Source organism: Paroedura picta, chromosome 12 (genome assembly GCF_049243985.1).
Source record: "Paroedura picta isolate Pp20150507F chromosome 12, Ppicta_v3.0, whole genome shotgun sequence".
In the NCBI taxonomy this organism is placed as follows: domain Eukaryota; kingdom Metazoa; phylum Chordata; class Lepidosauria; order Squamata; family Gekkonidae; genus Paroedura; species Paroedura picta.
Genome location: NC_135380.1, coordinates 25,899,889 through 25,917,158, shown reverse-complemented (window position 1 = coordinate 25,917,158; position 17,270 = coordinate 25,899,889). Strand labels below are relative to the sequence as shown.

At 47.6% G+C, this 17,270-nt stretch overlaps 1 protein-coding gene across 2 annotated transcripts in view; it reads right to left on the bottom strand.

Moving 5' to 3' along the window:
* Positions 1–12,964, bottom strand: part of LOC143822182 (tetraspanin-15-like) — a 97,310-nt gene extending 84,346 nt beyond the window's left edge. Inside the window, exon 1 of one of the 2 annotated variants that reach the window (XM_077307052.1) lies at positions 12,713–12,964. In XM_077307052.1, coding sequence (XP_077163167.1) covers positions 12,713–12,799 — 87 coding nt within the window. In that variant the 5' untranslated portion in view covers positions 12,800–12,964. The remainder of the gene's footprint in view (positions 1–12,712) is intronic. The other variant, XM_077307051.1, reaches the window with a different exon arrangement.
* Between the last annotated feature and the right edge of the window lie 4,306 nt (positions 12,965–17,270).

Sequence of the window (17,270 nt, the reverse complement as noted above, 5' to 3'; positions counted from 1 at the left end):
AGTGTTTAAATTCTTCAAGCCAACTTTGTGTAGTAGTTAAGAGTGGTGGGCTTCTAATCTGGCAAGTCGCATGCTCCTCTGCATGCAGCCAGCTGGGTGACCTTGGGCTAGTCACAGTCCTGTTAGGAGCTGTTCTCACAGAGCAGTTTCTCTCAGCCTCACCTCCCTCATGGGGTGTCTGTTGTGAGGAAAGGAAGGGAAGGCGATTGTTAAGCCACTTTAAGATTCCTTCAGGTGGTGAAAAGCGGGGTATAAAAGCAAACTCACTTTTCTCAAGGAAAGCGAGTTCCGCTGGGGAGAGCCTTCCCACTTCAACTCCATTTGCTCTTGTTCTCTTCCCGATAGCAATTAATTTGATGGATGACAATTGGCCTTCCCCACTTGCATACATCAGATTGAACTCAGCAATTTGCTGTGAAACGTCTCATGCTGTCAAAAACCTACATACTTTACATCCGTCATCTCTGAACTGTGGCAGTGAGGGGGGGGGGAGGCACTGATTAGTTCTCTGCCGGATCAAGGGGGCTGAGAGACAAAACACACCGACCACGTACCTTTGAACAAGCAGCTGTCGATGCTTCCAGAAGCACCGCAAGGGATGACTTCCAAGCCACGGCCACTTGTTACGCTACTAGCCGAGCCATCTGGCCAGCATCTGATCGGGGGAGTCAGTTTTTGTACTGCCAGGGTTGGCTGCTGGTCCAGGAAATGACAGGCAGCATCACACACCCTGCCCAGGGATGCTGCGTTCCCTGGACCTGTTGGGTTCCGCACGGAATGACTTAAATGATTGCTGAACAGACTTGCTTTAGGCGTCCACAGAACCATGATTGCACAGAAGACACCTGATCCAAAGAGAATGGCAAGCCCTTGACACCTCTATAGGGTTCTGAGATAGCTTTTAAAGGCAGAGAAAAGAAATCACAGTGTTCACTTATGACCGACTCAGCTATGTAAGCAACTGCCTGCCAAGCACAGCAGAAAGGACAGGGAGGACAGGGCCAAGCTGGGCTACGTTGGAGCATGTATGTGCAGAAAGCCAATTGTGGTACTCTGTACTGTCAGGAAGGAACAGCTGAAGCAATCTGCTGAACAGAGGAACAGCCCATCCAAAAAATGAGCTCCCTGGACACACCTGGCAAACAGGAATGGACTGACAGGTGGTAAAATTGGCCTAATGCTGTGAGAACTTCATGGTTTCTGCACCTGGAGAGGGCAGAGTGTGCATGCCTATTCCCGTTTTAAAACACCTCCTGTCTCTCCCTCCACAGTCCTGTTAATGCAGGCGGTGAAGCCATTTGGGGTGACATGTCTCTTCCAGGGGGCATGACAGGGAGGCGTGGCCAGCTGACACCACTTCCAGGGCTTCTCAAAGCCTGGAATATTATTGCAGGGGCTCCTCCATGGGCAAAAGGTTGGAAAAGGCTGATCTAGAGATACACAGACACACTTACTTTTGAAGTTGACTTAAAAACCTTTTAAATGGCAGGAAAGCAAAATATAAACTTCCCAAATAAATTAAAAATAAAAGTAGAAGCTTTAAAAAGTTTTCCCCACATGGGGGCTTGGTGTCAGACGTCAGATGTGTGCACTCCCTTTGGACGTACAAAATGAACCTTTTCCCAAGTCTTACAGAGATCCTAGGGTGCTTGATAATGTACTTGGAGAACAGGTGACCAGTATATACTAAAACATTTTAGCTGACTGAAATGGAGACAAAATGAAAAGCTTGGCCAGCTTTGAACAAGCCGGTGAAAGGATGGCAGCATTTTGCTTCACCCTGGAACTTCCTACCGTAGGGAACACAACATATCTCTGGAGGGGAGTGGGTCCAGCTGCCTAGCTAGCAGGAATGACTCATTTGACACCCCCTACAGACATCCCCATCTGAAAGGACAGATGTACAATGCCCTGATATCAAGTTTCCATTGACAGTAGGGGAAACACTAAGCATTCTAGGTGCTCAATGAGCAAAGTACTCTGTCTCGACTACCTGTGCACAAGACCAGCTGATCTCAATTAACTGAAAAGGCTCCTGGCACCATACAGGTTTGATTGATGTTGCAGGGAAAATACCTGGAGCCAGAGATCTGCTGGACATGACACTCCCCTCAGAAAGCACATTATATAGATACAGCTCTTAAGCTGGCTTTCCCCCCCTCATCCTTTGATATGTGCCATTGGATGCTTATCCGCCATGCACTTTTTGTTTTAATTAGAAGTTGAGCTGTCAGGAGTCATAAATGCTCCAATGCCAAGGGCACATGGGTGGTTAACTTGGAAGCAGATCCAAGGGCTAAGCTCATATCGGTTTCACACCTGCCAAGCTTTATCCGCAGCTCAGAAAACGACACCACCATCTTCTCCCTTCCTTTCTGCCTCTCCAGCTTATAGGACCATGTATTAACCAGAGTGGGTTAGAAATGTACTAAATAAATGCACATTTTCTATATTGTGCTGTTATAAATCTGAGATCGACATTTAATTGGGACTGCATGAATGTTCAGAGGTTAAACTACACCTACTTTCCTAGACAGACCCAAGACTGCAGGTCCGGTCCGGCTTGGGAGGGATTGGTTCACATATTGATGTGAGGCAGACTGACTGAGCAGAGGAGCTTTGTCATCCAATTTGCACTTAATCAATGAAAACTGGGTACCACTTTGTTTTAGGGATAGTTGTGTTCCTTGTGTAGAATGGGAGGGGTCTGAGAGGCTTTAAAGGTGTCCATTCTTTCTTTGAATGGATTTTGGAGACATGACTGGGAAATGCAGTCTTTTTTATGCCAACAATGAGATGGAAAAGAGTGCTGGGAATGGACTGAAGCACCTCAAGGTGCAGGATTCTCTTCCAGCGATCAGGTGATCTGGGTGGACAGATCTTGCTCCGTGTAGGAATGCCTCCACCTGTACATCTTTAAATAAAGCTAGAGTACTACAGAAACAATAAGCAGCATTTTCCTCCAAGGGAACCAATCCAGTTAAGAGTCAACCTTTGGAACTTCTTGCAGATCAGGGCCAGGGGAACACTGTCCAGAAACGTAGTCTATTCTCACCTAACTATTTAGCCAATAACTGACTGCCAAAGCAGCATAAAGTAATGAAACAAATTCAATTATGATTCATAACAAAGTTTTATTCAAGCTGTAAGCTTCCATGAGCAAGCACCCTTCTTCAGATCCCTGAGGGGAAAGTACACCGACCTACAGCTTTTGCATTGCAGACCTAGACAGATCTCAGATCCTTCTGAATCAATAATTCTCACTCACACAGAGATCTGATCCTTCAACTCTGATCTCTCACATCTCATCTGGAGTTTTGTGTCTGTGTGTGTGCGTCTATATCTGTGTGTCTGTGAAAGATGGCAAGTTGCCTTTTCAAGTCTCTATGCAGTACAGAAGCACATTAGATAAAAAATCAAATAAATGTTTTCAAGAGTCTCTGGAGAGCAAAGGGGCAGGAGAAGGCTCAGTCGCTATTACTCACTGTCTTTGCTATGCCCTGCCTGCCAACTCGTATGAGCAAAATGTTTCCCTTTGGTAAACCGCAAGACCTGGAGGTTGGTTGGCATTCCTTGAGGCCTTTGTGCCTCATTCCTCCCACATCTACGCTGATAGGACAATCCTGTAGGGTGGGAAGGCTTCTGGTTGGATGGCACTAGGCTTGTCAACCTCCAGGTGGTGACTGGAGATCTCTTGGGATTACAACTCATCTCTAGGCAACAGAGATCAATTCACCTGGACAAAATGTTTGCTTTAAATTGAACACTATAATATCACACCGGATTGAAGTCCTTCCCTTCTTTTCCCCAAGTCCCACCATACTCAGGCTCCATCCCAAAAATCTCCAAGTATTTCCCAGCCTGGATCTGGCCACCGATGACGAACCCATTAGGGGAGAGGAAGACCCAAGTTCAAATCAATCTGGCTTCAGCAGAATCCACAACAGAATAAATAAAGTAAGTGCAGATTCAGGCCAACTCACCACCCCCAACTTCTGAGGCCAGTTTCAGAGGTTTGCTGGGTAGAAGAGGAGCCAGCATCACAGCATGCCCCACTGCCAGTAAGTTGCCCTGGCCTCCTGGCCTCTTTCAACTTGGAGGATGGGGGGGGGGGCGGGGAGCTGGGGCAACCTCTGCATGCCTTCTGGAGGTTGGGGGGCTGCAGGAAGCCCAGAAATGCCTCCCTGCTCAACCTCTGGGACTCAGGTGGACAGAATTGCCCTCAGAATTGCTGCCCGGATCCAGTTCAAGGTTTTGGTTTTAACCTTTAAGGCCATACGCGAGTTGGGACCCACATACCTGAGGGACCGCATGTTGCCCTATGCCCCCTACAGGGCCTTACGCTCTGCGGGCGAGAATCTATTGGTCGTTCCTGGCCCCAAGGAAGCGTGCCTAGCCTTGACCAGGGCCAGGGCCTTTTTGGTCCTGGCCCCTATCTGGTGGAATGAGCTCCCAGGTGAACTGCGGGCCCTGCGGGATTTGTCAGCTTTTCACAGGGCCTGTAAAACAGAGCTCTTCCACCAGATCTATGGTTGAGGCTGGGGTCAGCAAAATTGGTGATCCCAGGAAGTGGGACCCCTCCATGAGACGCGCACAAAGATGCACATTCCACAGCTGCACAGGAAACACCGGCCACCTTTTAGTCCAAGACCAGAAAGTCAAGAAAGTATTTGTAGTTAAAAGATATTGACAGGAAGGCATGAAATATTTCTTTGCTCAGCAGACATCAATTTAATACCATTACCTAAAAGGTCAGCCAAGCAGCAGCAGTAACCAACCCTGCCTGATTGAAGAGCCTCTCTTTCTTCTCCCTCTCTGGGATTCATTTTGGCCAGAGATGAACTGCATCAGACATCTTCTAGTACAGCCATTTCTTTTTCCATCTTGCTTTACAGGAACTCATGACACCAAGATTAAGCACCTCACACTATACCAACTCAACTGACTTGAAGGGAGAAGAGCCTTCTGATTTACTCTCTTTGCCATTCACAGGGCCGTTCTTGACTTATAGAATAATAGAATCATAGAATTGGAAGGGACCATACAGGCCATATAGTCCAACCCCCTGCTCAATGCAGGATCAGCCCAAAGCATCCTAAAGCATCCAAGAAAAGTGTGTATCCAACCTTTGCTTGAAGACTGCCAGTGACTTGACCAAGGGTTGCCAGGTCTGAGTTGGGAAGGGACTTCAGCTGGGTTTAATGCCAAACAATCAACAGTCTAACTTCCAAAGTAGCCACTTTTTTCAGGGAAACTGAGCTCTGTCACCAGGAAATGAGTTGTAATCCAGCCATCACCTAGAGATTCACAGCAATGCCTTAACCACGCTTCTCTGTTCAGCTCTTAAACCAGGTCTATGCATGAGTCAGAAAGAGATCTGGAGGTGGTAAGAAGACCACACGTCTTCAGACTGGCATTTTAAAATATTGCCTTGTGTAAAAGAGTGCCCAAAGAGCCTCTTGTGGTGCAGAGTGGTAAGGCAGCAGAAATGCCATCTGAATCTCTGCCCATGAGGCTGGGAGTCCAAACCCAGCAGCCGGCTCAAGGTTGACTCAGCCTTCCATCCTTCCGAGGTCGGTAAAATGAGTACCCAGCTTACTGGGGGGTAAACGGTAATGACTGGGGAAGGCACTGGCAAACCACCCCGTATTGAGTCTGCCATGAAAACGCTAGAGGGCGTCACCCCAAAGGTCAGACATGACTTGGTGCTTGCACAGGGGATACCTTTACCTTTAGCTTTAAAAGAATGCCCAACAAGTAGGGAAGAGCACTGAAAAGAGGAGGCCATATCTCCCCCCAAAATGTATTCATTTTTATTATTTATTTATTTAACCTAAAAATGGCATCTTCCACCTGCTGGGATACCACCTATTTCAGGTCCCTGTTATGCAGTAGGTGTACTCCAGGTTGGAGATGCTCTCAGAACTATAACCAGGAGGGAAACTAATCACGGTTTCTTATTGAAGAACTGAAGTACACACCACAGCAGGGATCAGCCCAACTCTGAGACTCCTGTTGTTCATGAACCCCTGTCCCCCACAGGAAGATGGACACCAATAGCTGATTTTCTTATGGAAATATATCGTATTCCCTTTCGCACAGCTTGCAAGGATCCCACGTCACGTCAAGATTCTCCCTGCTCATGAAAAAGAAAAACACCCACTTTTTCATGCTCTCTCCTTGGGTTGTATTCCTTTTGATAAGCCAACTTTGGCAGTCACAATGAAACCAGGTGGAAAACTGGCCACAGCGAAGTACGTACCAGACTTCAGGCTAGGGATTGCAGGCTGCGTCTCCCACAAACCATCTCCCTCCTTATATTATGACTGGTAGACTGAATGTAAATTCAATTAGCCTTCAACTGTCCGCAGTATAATTTGGAAGACATTGGTCTCTCCATACACACACACACTCCATTATGCAATGCCATAATACAGCTTGCACATAAACCCTCCATAACTGCACAGCAACTGCCTAAAGATCTCCTTTATACAGTGCAAACAGAAGCCGCAGCAGCCTGAACAGCCAAATGGGCTGCTTCTGTGAGCCTGTGCAGGCCTGCCGCAAGATAGCAATTTCCCTAATTACAAGAGGGCCATTTTCTATGTGGTTAATCATCTTGTAGAAGGTTTGCAAGGCCATTGTCTCAATTCTATGACAGCAAGGACGCCTCAGAAACGGCAAACAGTCCTTACAGCCCAGGAGAGAGAACACTGTGGAATGGGATTTTTTTTTTTGTTAAGTTAAAACAGACAACCTGCCAAAAAGTTAGCAACACAACTTTTACAGTTCCCCTGACTGCAGAAATGACTTGAAAATCACTCAAGGAGCAGGACGTAAAATTTAAGTGCATAATAAACAAGGAGGGGGGGGGGGAGAGAAAAAGAGAGATTGTCACTGCTTGAATTGTATTAACAACTTCCGCAGTTAAAATAAGCAAAAGGTAGGTGGGTGGAGACTGAACGGGGCCTGTCCAGACTTTGGGCCAACCGGGATACACTCTGCGCATCCCAACTGGCCCAAAGTCCAGACAGGCCCAGCCCCCCACAGCCCAGCCAAGGGTAATCTGGTGAGCCTGCAGCCAGTGTGCCCCTGGCTGCTGACAGGGAAGGAGGTAAGTGGGGCTCCCGGGTGAGGGGGAGCCCAGGGGGGAGGGGGCTGAGGGGACTGTTTGGTGTGGCCTGCCCAGGCCTCAGAGGGCCTTTGCTGGTCGGTGGGGAGGGAGGGCGAAGGGCCTGCCTGCCACGGCCCACTGAAGCCTCAGGGGAGGGGGGATGCAGGCGGCCCCTGCTAAAGCATTGGCAGGCTGCACCAGCCCTTTCCCATTCTGGGAAGGGGCGGGAGAGGGTGGCCTGCCTGCTGCACCCTGGGGAAGTCTTGCAGGTCCATGAAATGACAGAATTCTTCATGCCCCAATACAAAAAAGTAAAACACACCCAACTCAGAACACTATTGCTTTTCTTATTCTTGCCGCTCCCTTTTTTGGAAACCCACACAATCTGTTGAGTTACACCTTTTTATTTTTACAAGCAAACGATTCACTGAGCAGTAAATCAATTCCTGTGGTTAACAGTAATCCACACATCTCTAAATTACCCGCCTGCCACACAATCCTGCAAACACATACGGAGGGGGCAAGGGGACAATGAAATTGCATTCAGTCACCTGCTGCCCCACCTGCACCATACAGCCCGTTTCCTACTATAATGCAAAGTGTTTACTTGCATTTTTGCATGTGCCCAGTCTCAAAAGACTCTGGATGGATGTAGGTGCATACAAGATACTGGGGTATCGCTAACAGGGGAATAAAATGTATTGACACCACGATTCTTAGAAAAGTCTGAAAACACACTTTTGTGTTTTGCCCTGAAATGATGGGATTAAGTCACTCATATTATCCAGGAAGCAAAGATTCTTTGACTGTCATTCTTCAAGGGCAGATCCACTCTAATTGGTCCACATCCCTTGAGGGGAATGCAATAAGTTCAACAAGTTTGACCATGCCTTCAGCAGAGAGCGCTGGCACCATGACCAAGGTCCAGATAATCAGACTTCCTAAAAGACTATCAACTAATTGCTCAGTGCATTAGGCTCATTACCCATGGTTGTCACAAATGGCATGAATGTCTTGTCCTGACAGCATGAATGGAAAAGTGACCTGGGACAAGGTCATCAACACAACATCTGAGATCATCTCGGCCAGCTCTGGCAAGCCAAAGCAGCCTTAATCTGAACTGGGAACAAAATAGAAGTGAAAACTGGCCCCTGTCTATGGATCTGCAGTAGAAAGGAGCAAGAGACAGAACTTGTGGCATGCTATGGACTTTTGTGAGTCACTGCCTGCTCTGATATTACAGACTAACACGGATTCCAGTCTTGGTCTACAGACATACAAAGACAGAGAACGGACTTAGGGGTGGAAATAGCAACCCCGTCCTCCAGTTCATGGTTGCTGAAGGACTTTATAACTGGCTAGCACTAACTGAGATAGAATGTCATTAGGAGATTCATTCGGCCATGTTCAGGTCTAGCAAGCCAGGGGCAGGATCCACATGACACTGATTCTGAGTTCCTTCTTTTGCCAAAAAGAATACACTTTTCTTCACACATTGCTGGCAGCCCCTTACAACCACCAGGTCTTCCCCCATGCCACTGGAGGGCTTGGGCAGACTTCCTAAAAATAATCAGTAATTGACAGGAGCCAAATGCAACTGACACATCTCTGTAGCATTATGTCAATGATGGCAATATGTCAATTACTAATTTCATTTAATGCCCAGTAGCTTGGGAGGTATGGGGAGATAGGGGGCTGAGGCTAGGAAAACAGCACATACATGAGCAGGTTCTGCAAGAATGTGCGCCTTCCTATCCACATAGCGTGCAAAGATGATTTAACTGCAATCTTTCCCAAAAGACTGTAGGGGAAGACACAGACCATAGGCAATCATGGGGAGACATTACACAGATGTGTAAAAAACAAGATCCAAGCCAGGGAAAACCCACTACGTGAAAGAAGCCCATATCTACATGATCGTCTAACTTAGTAAAGCTCTTACTAAGTGTAGTTATGAAAGGCAGTATAGTGGTTAAGAGCAACAGCCTCTAATCTGGAGAACCAAGTTGAGTCCTCAGCACAGTTCTCTCAGAGCTCTCTCAGCCCCACCTATCACACACGGTACATGTTGTGGGGAGAGAAAGGGAAAATGATTGAACGCTACTTTGAGGTTCCTTGGGGGTAATAAAAAGCGGGATGTAAAAAATCCAACTCTTATTCTTCACATAGCGGACCATGAAGATCAACAAGTTTGAAACAGAGGAAATAAGAATGCCTCTATTGGTCTCTCTGTGGATGGGGCAGGCATGACACACACATCTTAGGGATCTCCAACTTCCATGCAAACCTAGCTGACCATTATGATCACTTTCAGGAGCCGCCCCCCATCTATGGAACCAAAATCCTGGGATTTCCACCCTGGGGAAATTTGTTTATCCCTCTTGATCATTGTCTTCTGCCAGTGGGTGAAGACTTTTTGTTTTCTATGCCATTCTCTTACGTGCTTGCTTTAATCTCTGGCTTTACATATGATATGTACATTATGGAATTTAATGCCTTTAAAATTGTCTGCCACCTTGAGGCCCCTATCGGGTGGAAAGGTAGGATGTGACTATCACAAATGAATAAGAGGCATCTCCACATCTCCTCGAATCTCTCCCCCAACCAGCACCCCTCCCACTACCACAACCCCTACCCCATGCTCCACCCTAACACCAAAAGACCCAACACAGGCATACGCATTACATTTATATGATTTGCACAACGATTCTCGCCAAATCTTTACCTGCCTCCACTTAGATGACATTCCAAGACCTTCCAGCACCATCACTCACGTGACAGAACCTCAACAGAAAGCTAGAGTGCCACGCCAAGGGGACACAACCTTGGGAAAAGGCCAATCCTTCACAAGTTGCAGACAGCTACGGTAGCGGCCAGAACTAGGTATGACGGTGTGTGGTGGGATGAGCCTTCCTTAATTACCAGACCATACCCGGTCATACCATGACAGTAGCTAGAGTCCTGCTTTTTCTTCACATGCATGAACTAGTCTTGAATTGTGCATGTGAGGAATCATTCCATTGCATCCAAGGGCGTGCATATTTGACTGCAAAATGCAAGCTTCTTTTAATGCTAGCATATCACTCAGCTCTCTGCATCATTTTGTTGTTAGGTGCGAAGTCGTGTCCAACCCATCACGACCCCATGGACAACGATCCTCCAGGCCTTCCTGTCCTCTACCATTCACCAAAGTCCATTTAAGTTTGCACCTACTGCTTCAGTGACTCCATCCAGCCACCTCATTCTCTGTCGTCCCTTTCTTCTTTTGCCCTCGATCGCTCCCAGCATTAGGCTCTTCTCCAGGGAGCTTCCTTCTCATGAGGTGGCCAAAGTATTTGAGTTTCATCTTCAGGATCTGGCCTTCTAAAGAGCAGTCCGGGCTGATCTCCTCTAGGACTGACCGGTTTGTTCGCCTTGCAGTCCAAGGGACTCGCAAGAGTCTTCTCCAGCACCAGAGTTCAAAAGCCTCAATTCTTTGACGCTCGGCCTTCCTTATGGTCCATCTGCATCATTACCAGCAAATATAAAAACTTTCCCCCTCATTATCCTTGTTAATACATCTAATGAACAAATGTACGAAAGCCAAATTTCTTGCACTGCTCAACCATTTCCCCTCTTTTCCTGCTGCTGGCTCCATCGCATCACACAATCTCTTCTTTCAACCTCCTCAAAATAAGGCCCCTTTTACCTCTGCCACCCCTTTAATACACCCAGTAACTTGCAGCCTGGGAGAGCCCAGGCTGGCTCAAGACCATCTGATTTCCCAGAGCTAAGCAGGGTCAGCCCTGACTAGTATATGGATGGGAGACCACCAAGGCAATTAAAGTTGCTACACTGAGGCAGGCAAAGACAAACAAACTTCTGAAGGCCTCTTGCCCTGAAAACCTTATGGGCTCAGAAGTCAGGTGCAACTTGCCTGCACTTTTCGCCACCAACTTCATGCAACTCCTGCAACAGACGGCCTCACAGCCCCCCTGTATGACTCGCTCCTCGTTCTCTTTCCATAAAAGGTACAAATTAATTTGGCTCTTTGCAGATCTATATGTGCTTTTATAACAAACTGGGTAACTTTGGGCCCATTTTTTCCCCTCAGAGTTGGTCAAAAAGCCACAGCTAGATTTTATTTTCACAGAAATGTAATTGATATATTGCAGCTTTTTAGTACAACTCAGTCCAGGACAATCCCAGCCAAAGCAACACAAGTGCATTGGAGGACAGGGGTCATGCAAACACCTAAAACACCTCTGCCAGGAGCTGAGAAAAGCCAACGATGATACTGCTTTTGCTTGATTGTATGGCATGTGCGGAGTATGGACAGGAGTTCCGGAGATTGTCTGGCAGTCAGGCAAGAGAGGTCTGAAGGTGGTTTGCTGTGACTTGCCTCCATGTCATGGTCCTAGTTCCTTGGAGGTCTCCCATCCAAATACTAGCCAGGGCCAACTCTGAGCTGATGCAGTTGGGCTTGCCTGGGCATAAGCAGAGCTAACCATTAATGGCTGGGTGGGCAAGCTGTAACCGCTCAGAGGAGTCACCTGTGCACTTAATGTAATTGCCATAATAATATATATTTGTACAGCTGAGCATTTAGACTACTCCACCATGGTTTCATTGGTCTCAGAATAAAACACAAGTTCCATTTATTTCAGTGTGCATTTTTGTGAGTCACAGTTTACGTCTTCAGATGCAACCAAGGGGAAATTATTTTTGGTTGTTTCATTTTGGAGCAGTACAGTAAAACAGCCACCCCTCTGGAATTATCAGAAATAGCCATCCTTTCCAGTAGCATCATCTTAAAGTGGGGGGAGATGGAGAGAAGAAGGCCGCTTTGAGGTCAAATGTGGCCTGAAGGCAGGGCCAGCACTCAAATTTCATTACTCTTGGGAAGAGCAAAAGGCTGGAGTGCCATCCATACAGAGGAGAAAACACGCACTCCTTTCTACCTATTTTGCAGGCTTGAACCCCAGCCATGGAAACTCAGAGGCTGAGCCCCGATGAAATCTGGCCAAGGTTAAGCCCCAGGTCACAGCTTGGCGCTGGGCTCCAGCAGCTCCCAGTGGTGCATCCCTCCTTGTGTTGAGGGCTTCCAGTTTCCCTTTCCCAGCTGCCTTGTTGGCCTTGCTTCGGGCAGCCTGGCCGTGGGACCGGGAAGGATGAGCGAGAGGACCGAGGCGGCCCCCTCTCGCTCAGTTCCTACAAAGATGCTCATTCACAACAAAAAGGGGCGTGCGCGCGTGTGTGTGTGCGCGCATGCATCGCCGCCTCGCGCAAAACACAACCAGGGAAAGCCAGAGAGAATGGAAACCCAGAAGCCGGGTTGCCCAAAAGAGCCTAAATATCCGGGGTGGTGGATGTATCTCCGTATTATTATAGTTTCTCTCCGTTACTGGCGGCGGAGCCTCGGGCGAAAGAAGCCCGGCAAAGAGAGCTCGACGCGACCAAAATGGAGACAATGACAAGCTGCTCGGGTGCGCGGCGGCGGCGGCGGGGAACAGAGCCCGCTCGCCCTCCTCGCCCAGGCGCACGGCGCGGTCTCCAGCCCGGGAAGCGGCCGAAAGGAGGCGGCGGGGGGCGGCGGCGGGAGGTCCCCGAGTCACCTACCGAGAAGAGGGTGGAGTAGGCGGAGAGGGCGAATTTGATGCAGTAGTAGTAGAGCAGCGAGTCTCTCCACTCGGCTTCTTTGCTCATCGCTGGGGCTGCTGCTCCAGCCCACCGCCCTTCGGGGAGGGAGGGGGGGGGCTCAGCGAGAAGACGCCTCCGCGGTCCCGGGCATCGAGGAGCCCCCACTTGCCACCTGGCTCTACGGGGATTCTTGCTTCCAACTTCCGCTCCGGTGAAAGTGAAAGCAATTAAAGGGGCAGGAGCCTGGGAATCACAAAAGATAAGGTTAACCCTTTGAGGTCTTGCTGTCACGTGCGGGGGTGGGTGGCAAATCTGCAGCCGGCCCCTTGGGTGGCCACACTGTTTACACTGGAGGCAGGGAGTCAGCCTGTTTCCCTCCCTATTGCGAAGAGCCTCACCTGCTGAGGAGGCCACCACGACAGGCAAGACGTTGGTCAGCTGCCCCCCTTTGAACCCCGTTTTCCAACATGGTGAGGAAGAAGGAGCGGGAGCCCTCTCTGCCTCCCCCAGCATCTGCCTCCTGGTCGGGAGTACCATCTCTCTGGTCTGGGTAGTGTTTGGGGAGGTGATGCCACACAGTTTGCCCTCCAAAATTGCCCCTTCCTCCTGTAGCCTGTTAAATCTGTAGGTTCAAGGAAGCCAGGAGTTCAATCAGCTCTTTATTATGATAGCATGATGTCCCAAGAGGCAAAACTGAACTGAGAAACCCTTGAACAGCCACAAGTTATATCTAGAGCAAACGATGGGGGATCTTCCCACCAGGGCATGATGCTGGTCAGTTTCGGTTTGAACTCACTAGATCCTGCAGGCTGTATTTAGCTGCAGGTTGGTCAAGTACCTTGCCTGCTTCCATCTGCCTCAGACTCGGTCCTCTGCAGAACCACAAACACAACCCTGTTCCTGGCCCAGTGGTGACATGTGACTCCTGGGGGCATGACAGGGAGGTATGGCCTGCTGACACCTGAGGTTTCTTGAAACCTGAAGAATATTTCAGGAGTTTCTCCACAGTAAAAAGGCTGAGAAAAGCTGCTATAACCACACACTCCAGCACTCCCTACCACCATGGCTTCAATTCCCAGGTTGGACAAAGCCTACAAAGCACCATCTTTAGTGTACCATTCCATTCATGATACCCCTCATGTACTAGAGAGGTGTCTTGTCAGAGGACTAAGGTCCCATCTTGTCAGAGGAGCAATTCTTCTCCAATGGGAAGCAACTTCTCATAAGGGCAGAGAGAAAGGAGATAGTAGGATAAGGAATAGCAAAACCTATGGAAGTTCCATCTATAGCTCCATGGTGAGGTTACAAAAGCAATGAGCAGGAGACTGTAGCAATGCCTCCCCTCTTCGCTGTGGCTGCAAACATAAAAGAGCTGGCGTGCTTCCGGCATGAACAAAACTTCTAATCCATGTGTGATACAAAGTCCTAGGGTTGTTCTCCAACAAACATGAGGATTTTGCAATGTGCAGATGGAGGAATTTGCACCAAGATTTTCAGAGCAGTTTGGTGGGAGGGAATGATGTGCAGGAAAATTGGCAAGAGGGTGCAGCAGCCCCTGTCGCAGGACATGGATGCTGTACTGCAAAACCAACTAACTCCCTTTAGGTCCTCTGTGCACGGGGGGCAGCACAGTTTGATGTGTTTATGTATCAGCATGGTTTTTATGTATTAGGGATTGTTATCGGGGGGTTTATATGCTGTTACCCGCCACGGGCCTTAGGGGAGTGGCGGGCTATAAATCCTAATAATAACAATAACAATAACAATAACAACAACAACAATAATAATAATAGTGAAGATATCATTGGTCAGTGCTGTCATCCCACACCACATCTCAGGCAAAAGTGTGTGTATGTGAGTGGGCACAATAACACTAGACCCCACGCTTCTCAGCAATCCCCCAACTATCAGGGCAGTAAAGAATATCATGACACGACCCAGTCTATTATAGCTTCCTCCTCTACCCCACTTCCACCAGCTTCTAGGGAGCACAGGAACATATAGATTAGAACTACAGGGGGAAATGTAGGATTGTAACTCTGTTGCTTGAGGGAGACACAAGACAAATAATCAAACGCCATCGTGTTGGGAATGTTAGCTGGAAGTGGCAGTCATGCATGAGAGGGTTGAAAGAGGACTGGAAAATAGGTGCAAACATAAATACTGACTTTTAATAGAAATGTTGTTTGCAAGCATGGGAAGCATCGCTGCACAGTTTCATCAAAGAATTTTTTTTAATGACGCGCTACTGTGGCTGAGAAATTGCGAGGAAATGGCATCCGCTCTGGTCCTTCAGGCCAGGACAATTCTTGGTGCCCAGAGGACGTTGTAATTAGTGAAAAAGCTTTTCTCCGAAAGGGGAAGTATTAATATTTGCACATATGTTTTCAGATCTGCTGAAATGTCAAGACTTGTTGTGCCAAACAGTCTTTGAATTGGTTTTTATGTTCCAGAACGTGATGGATTTTTAAAGATTTAAATTGAAGGGCAAGTTATGGCCCAGCTCCTTACCTGAAAGATTTAAGAAAATGACAAGTAATATGCTTATGCTTGCAGTTTTAAATTAGCTTTCATCCCTTGATTAGCCTGCCTTGTTCCATATGGTATTACAGATTTTAAATATTGACTCTCTGAAGAACTTGATCCTACAACTAGAACTGAGAGATAGTAGGGTGGTTACTCTAATCGAGGCTTTCTCAACAGGGGTTTCATGAAACCCTTTGGTTTCTCAATGGCCCCTGAAGGGTTTCACCAATTGGGTGGGAATTAATTAATTTTTAATATTTTTTTCATTGTTTAAAAATTAATCAAGTGATATGACCATATAAGATTATGCTGACCTGTCCCTGACCTGTCCCCATGGTCAATAATTGTCACAAAAATCATTGCTGGCCAAGGCTTGTGACACATGGTAGCAAGCAGCTGGAGTCCAGAGAGGTAAGTACTCTCATTTTAACTTAAATGCTTTGGGGGAGGTGGCAGGGAGTGACAAAGTGGCAGATGTCTGCCTCAGTCCTGTTCCCAGCCCAATGGGGTAGATCACTGGGCTATTTCTGGAATTGGGGATGGGCGGGGCTGGAGAGTGGCAGAGTGTGATGTCACATCCAGTGGGAGTGTCTGGATGATGTAACATGACTTTTGAAGGCATGGCAAGGAGGTATGGCCTGCTGACATCATTTCTAGGGTTCCTTGAAGCCTGAAGAATGTTTCAGGGGGTTTACAGTGGTGAAAAGGTTGAGAAAGGCTGCTCTAATCGTATACTGACATGTGTAAGGAGAGTTTATCTAAATTCACCTGGATGTGACTTCTGATGAGGATTCTGAAGAAGACCATCTGTAGGTTCATACAGTCTTGTAGATTCCCAGATCTGTGTCATTTGGCAGTATACCAAGAATGCAATGCTAGGTATAGTTACACCTTTCTATATTTATTTATTTGTTTACATGGGGGAGCCAGTGTGGTTAAAATTTGTGGACTCTAATCTGGAGAACCAGGTTTGATTCTTCACTCTTCCACACAAAGCCTGCTGGGCGACTTTGGGTCAGTCCCAGTATTCTCAGAGCTCTCTCAGCCCCACCTAGCTCCATGGATGTCTGTTGTGGGGAAAAGGAAAGGAAGGTGATTGTAAGCCACTTTGAGACTAGTTTGGTCAGAGAAAAGAGAGGTATAAAAAACTGATTCTTCTACAAAATCTGTACCCTCCCTTTCTGCCCTCATTTTTTAATCAATTTTATTGGGATTTTGTTACAAATTACAGAAGGAGAAGAATTCGATGGCTGGCTCAGGCTACTGGTGTTCCATGCCTGTTTGGGTAATCCTTCAACTTGGTTTGAGGACAGTCTGTTCTCACAGTGAAGATGCTGAGGGGGTGTCAAACTGCACTTGATCCTCCAGGGGACTTCTGCCATTGACTTGCAGGTCCTGAGAGTGGCACATGGCCTCAGAAAAGGAAGCCATCCTCTTCCTCCCCACTGGGTCATTTCCAAAGTAGCCTTGAGAGCCCAGCTTGCTTCCTTCCCGACTTCTGTCTGAGCAATGCAGATGGGGCCTACATTGAGGGTTGCTAGGGCCACGTTAGCTCTCTCCTGGGTAACAGGAAGACCAGGTGACCCCGAACCCAGACAGGGTATTTATAGCCAAAACTCTGCACGCATTGCTCAAAGAAGTGAGGTGGTATGAATAAGCAGTCAGCTTGACACCTGCTGATCTGTGCTTGCCAAGACTCAGAACAGTTGCTGAAAATTACCACAGGCAAACTGTTTGAGCAAGTCTGTGCTAGCCACACGTAGAGCTTAATAAGAGGCTGCTAGTCTTTTGGTCGACACAACACCAGGACAACAATTTGAGGGATGGGGATCAAAGAAATAGAAAAGCAAAAAGGCAAGACAGCCAGGCAATTCATGAGGCCGTTATCATGTCTCTATCATTGAAATTCTCCCTAAAAAGTGAGTTTCAGACATAGCCTGAATGACATTAAGATGGAAGAATAAAATACCAAAACATGTTCACGTTCTATGCTTAATCTATATAAAATAGT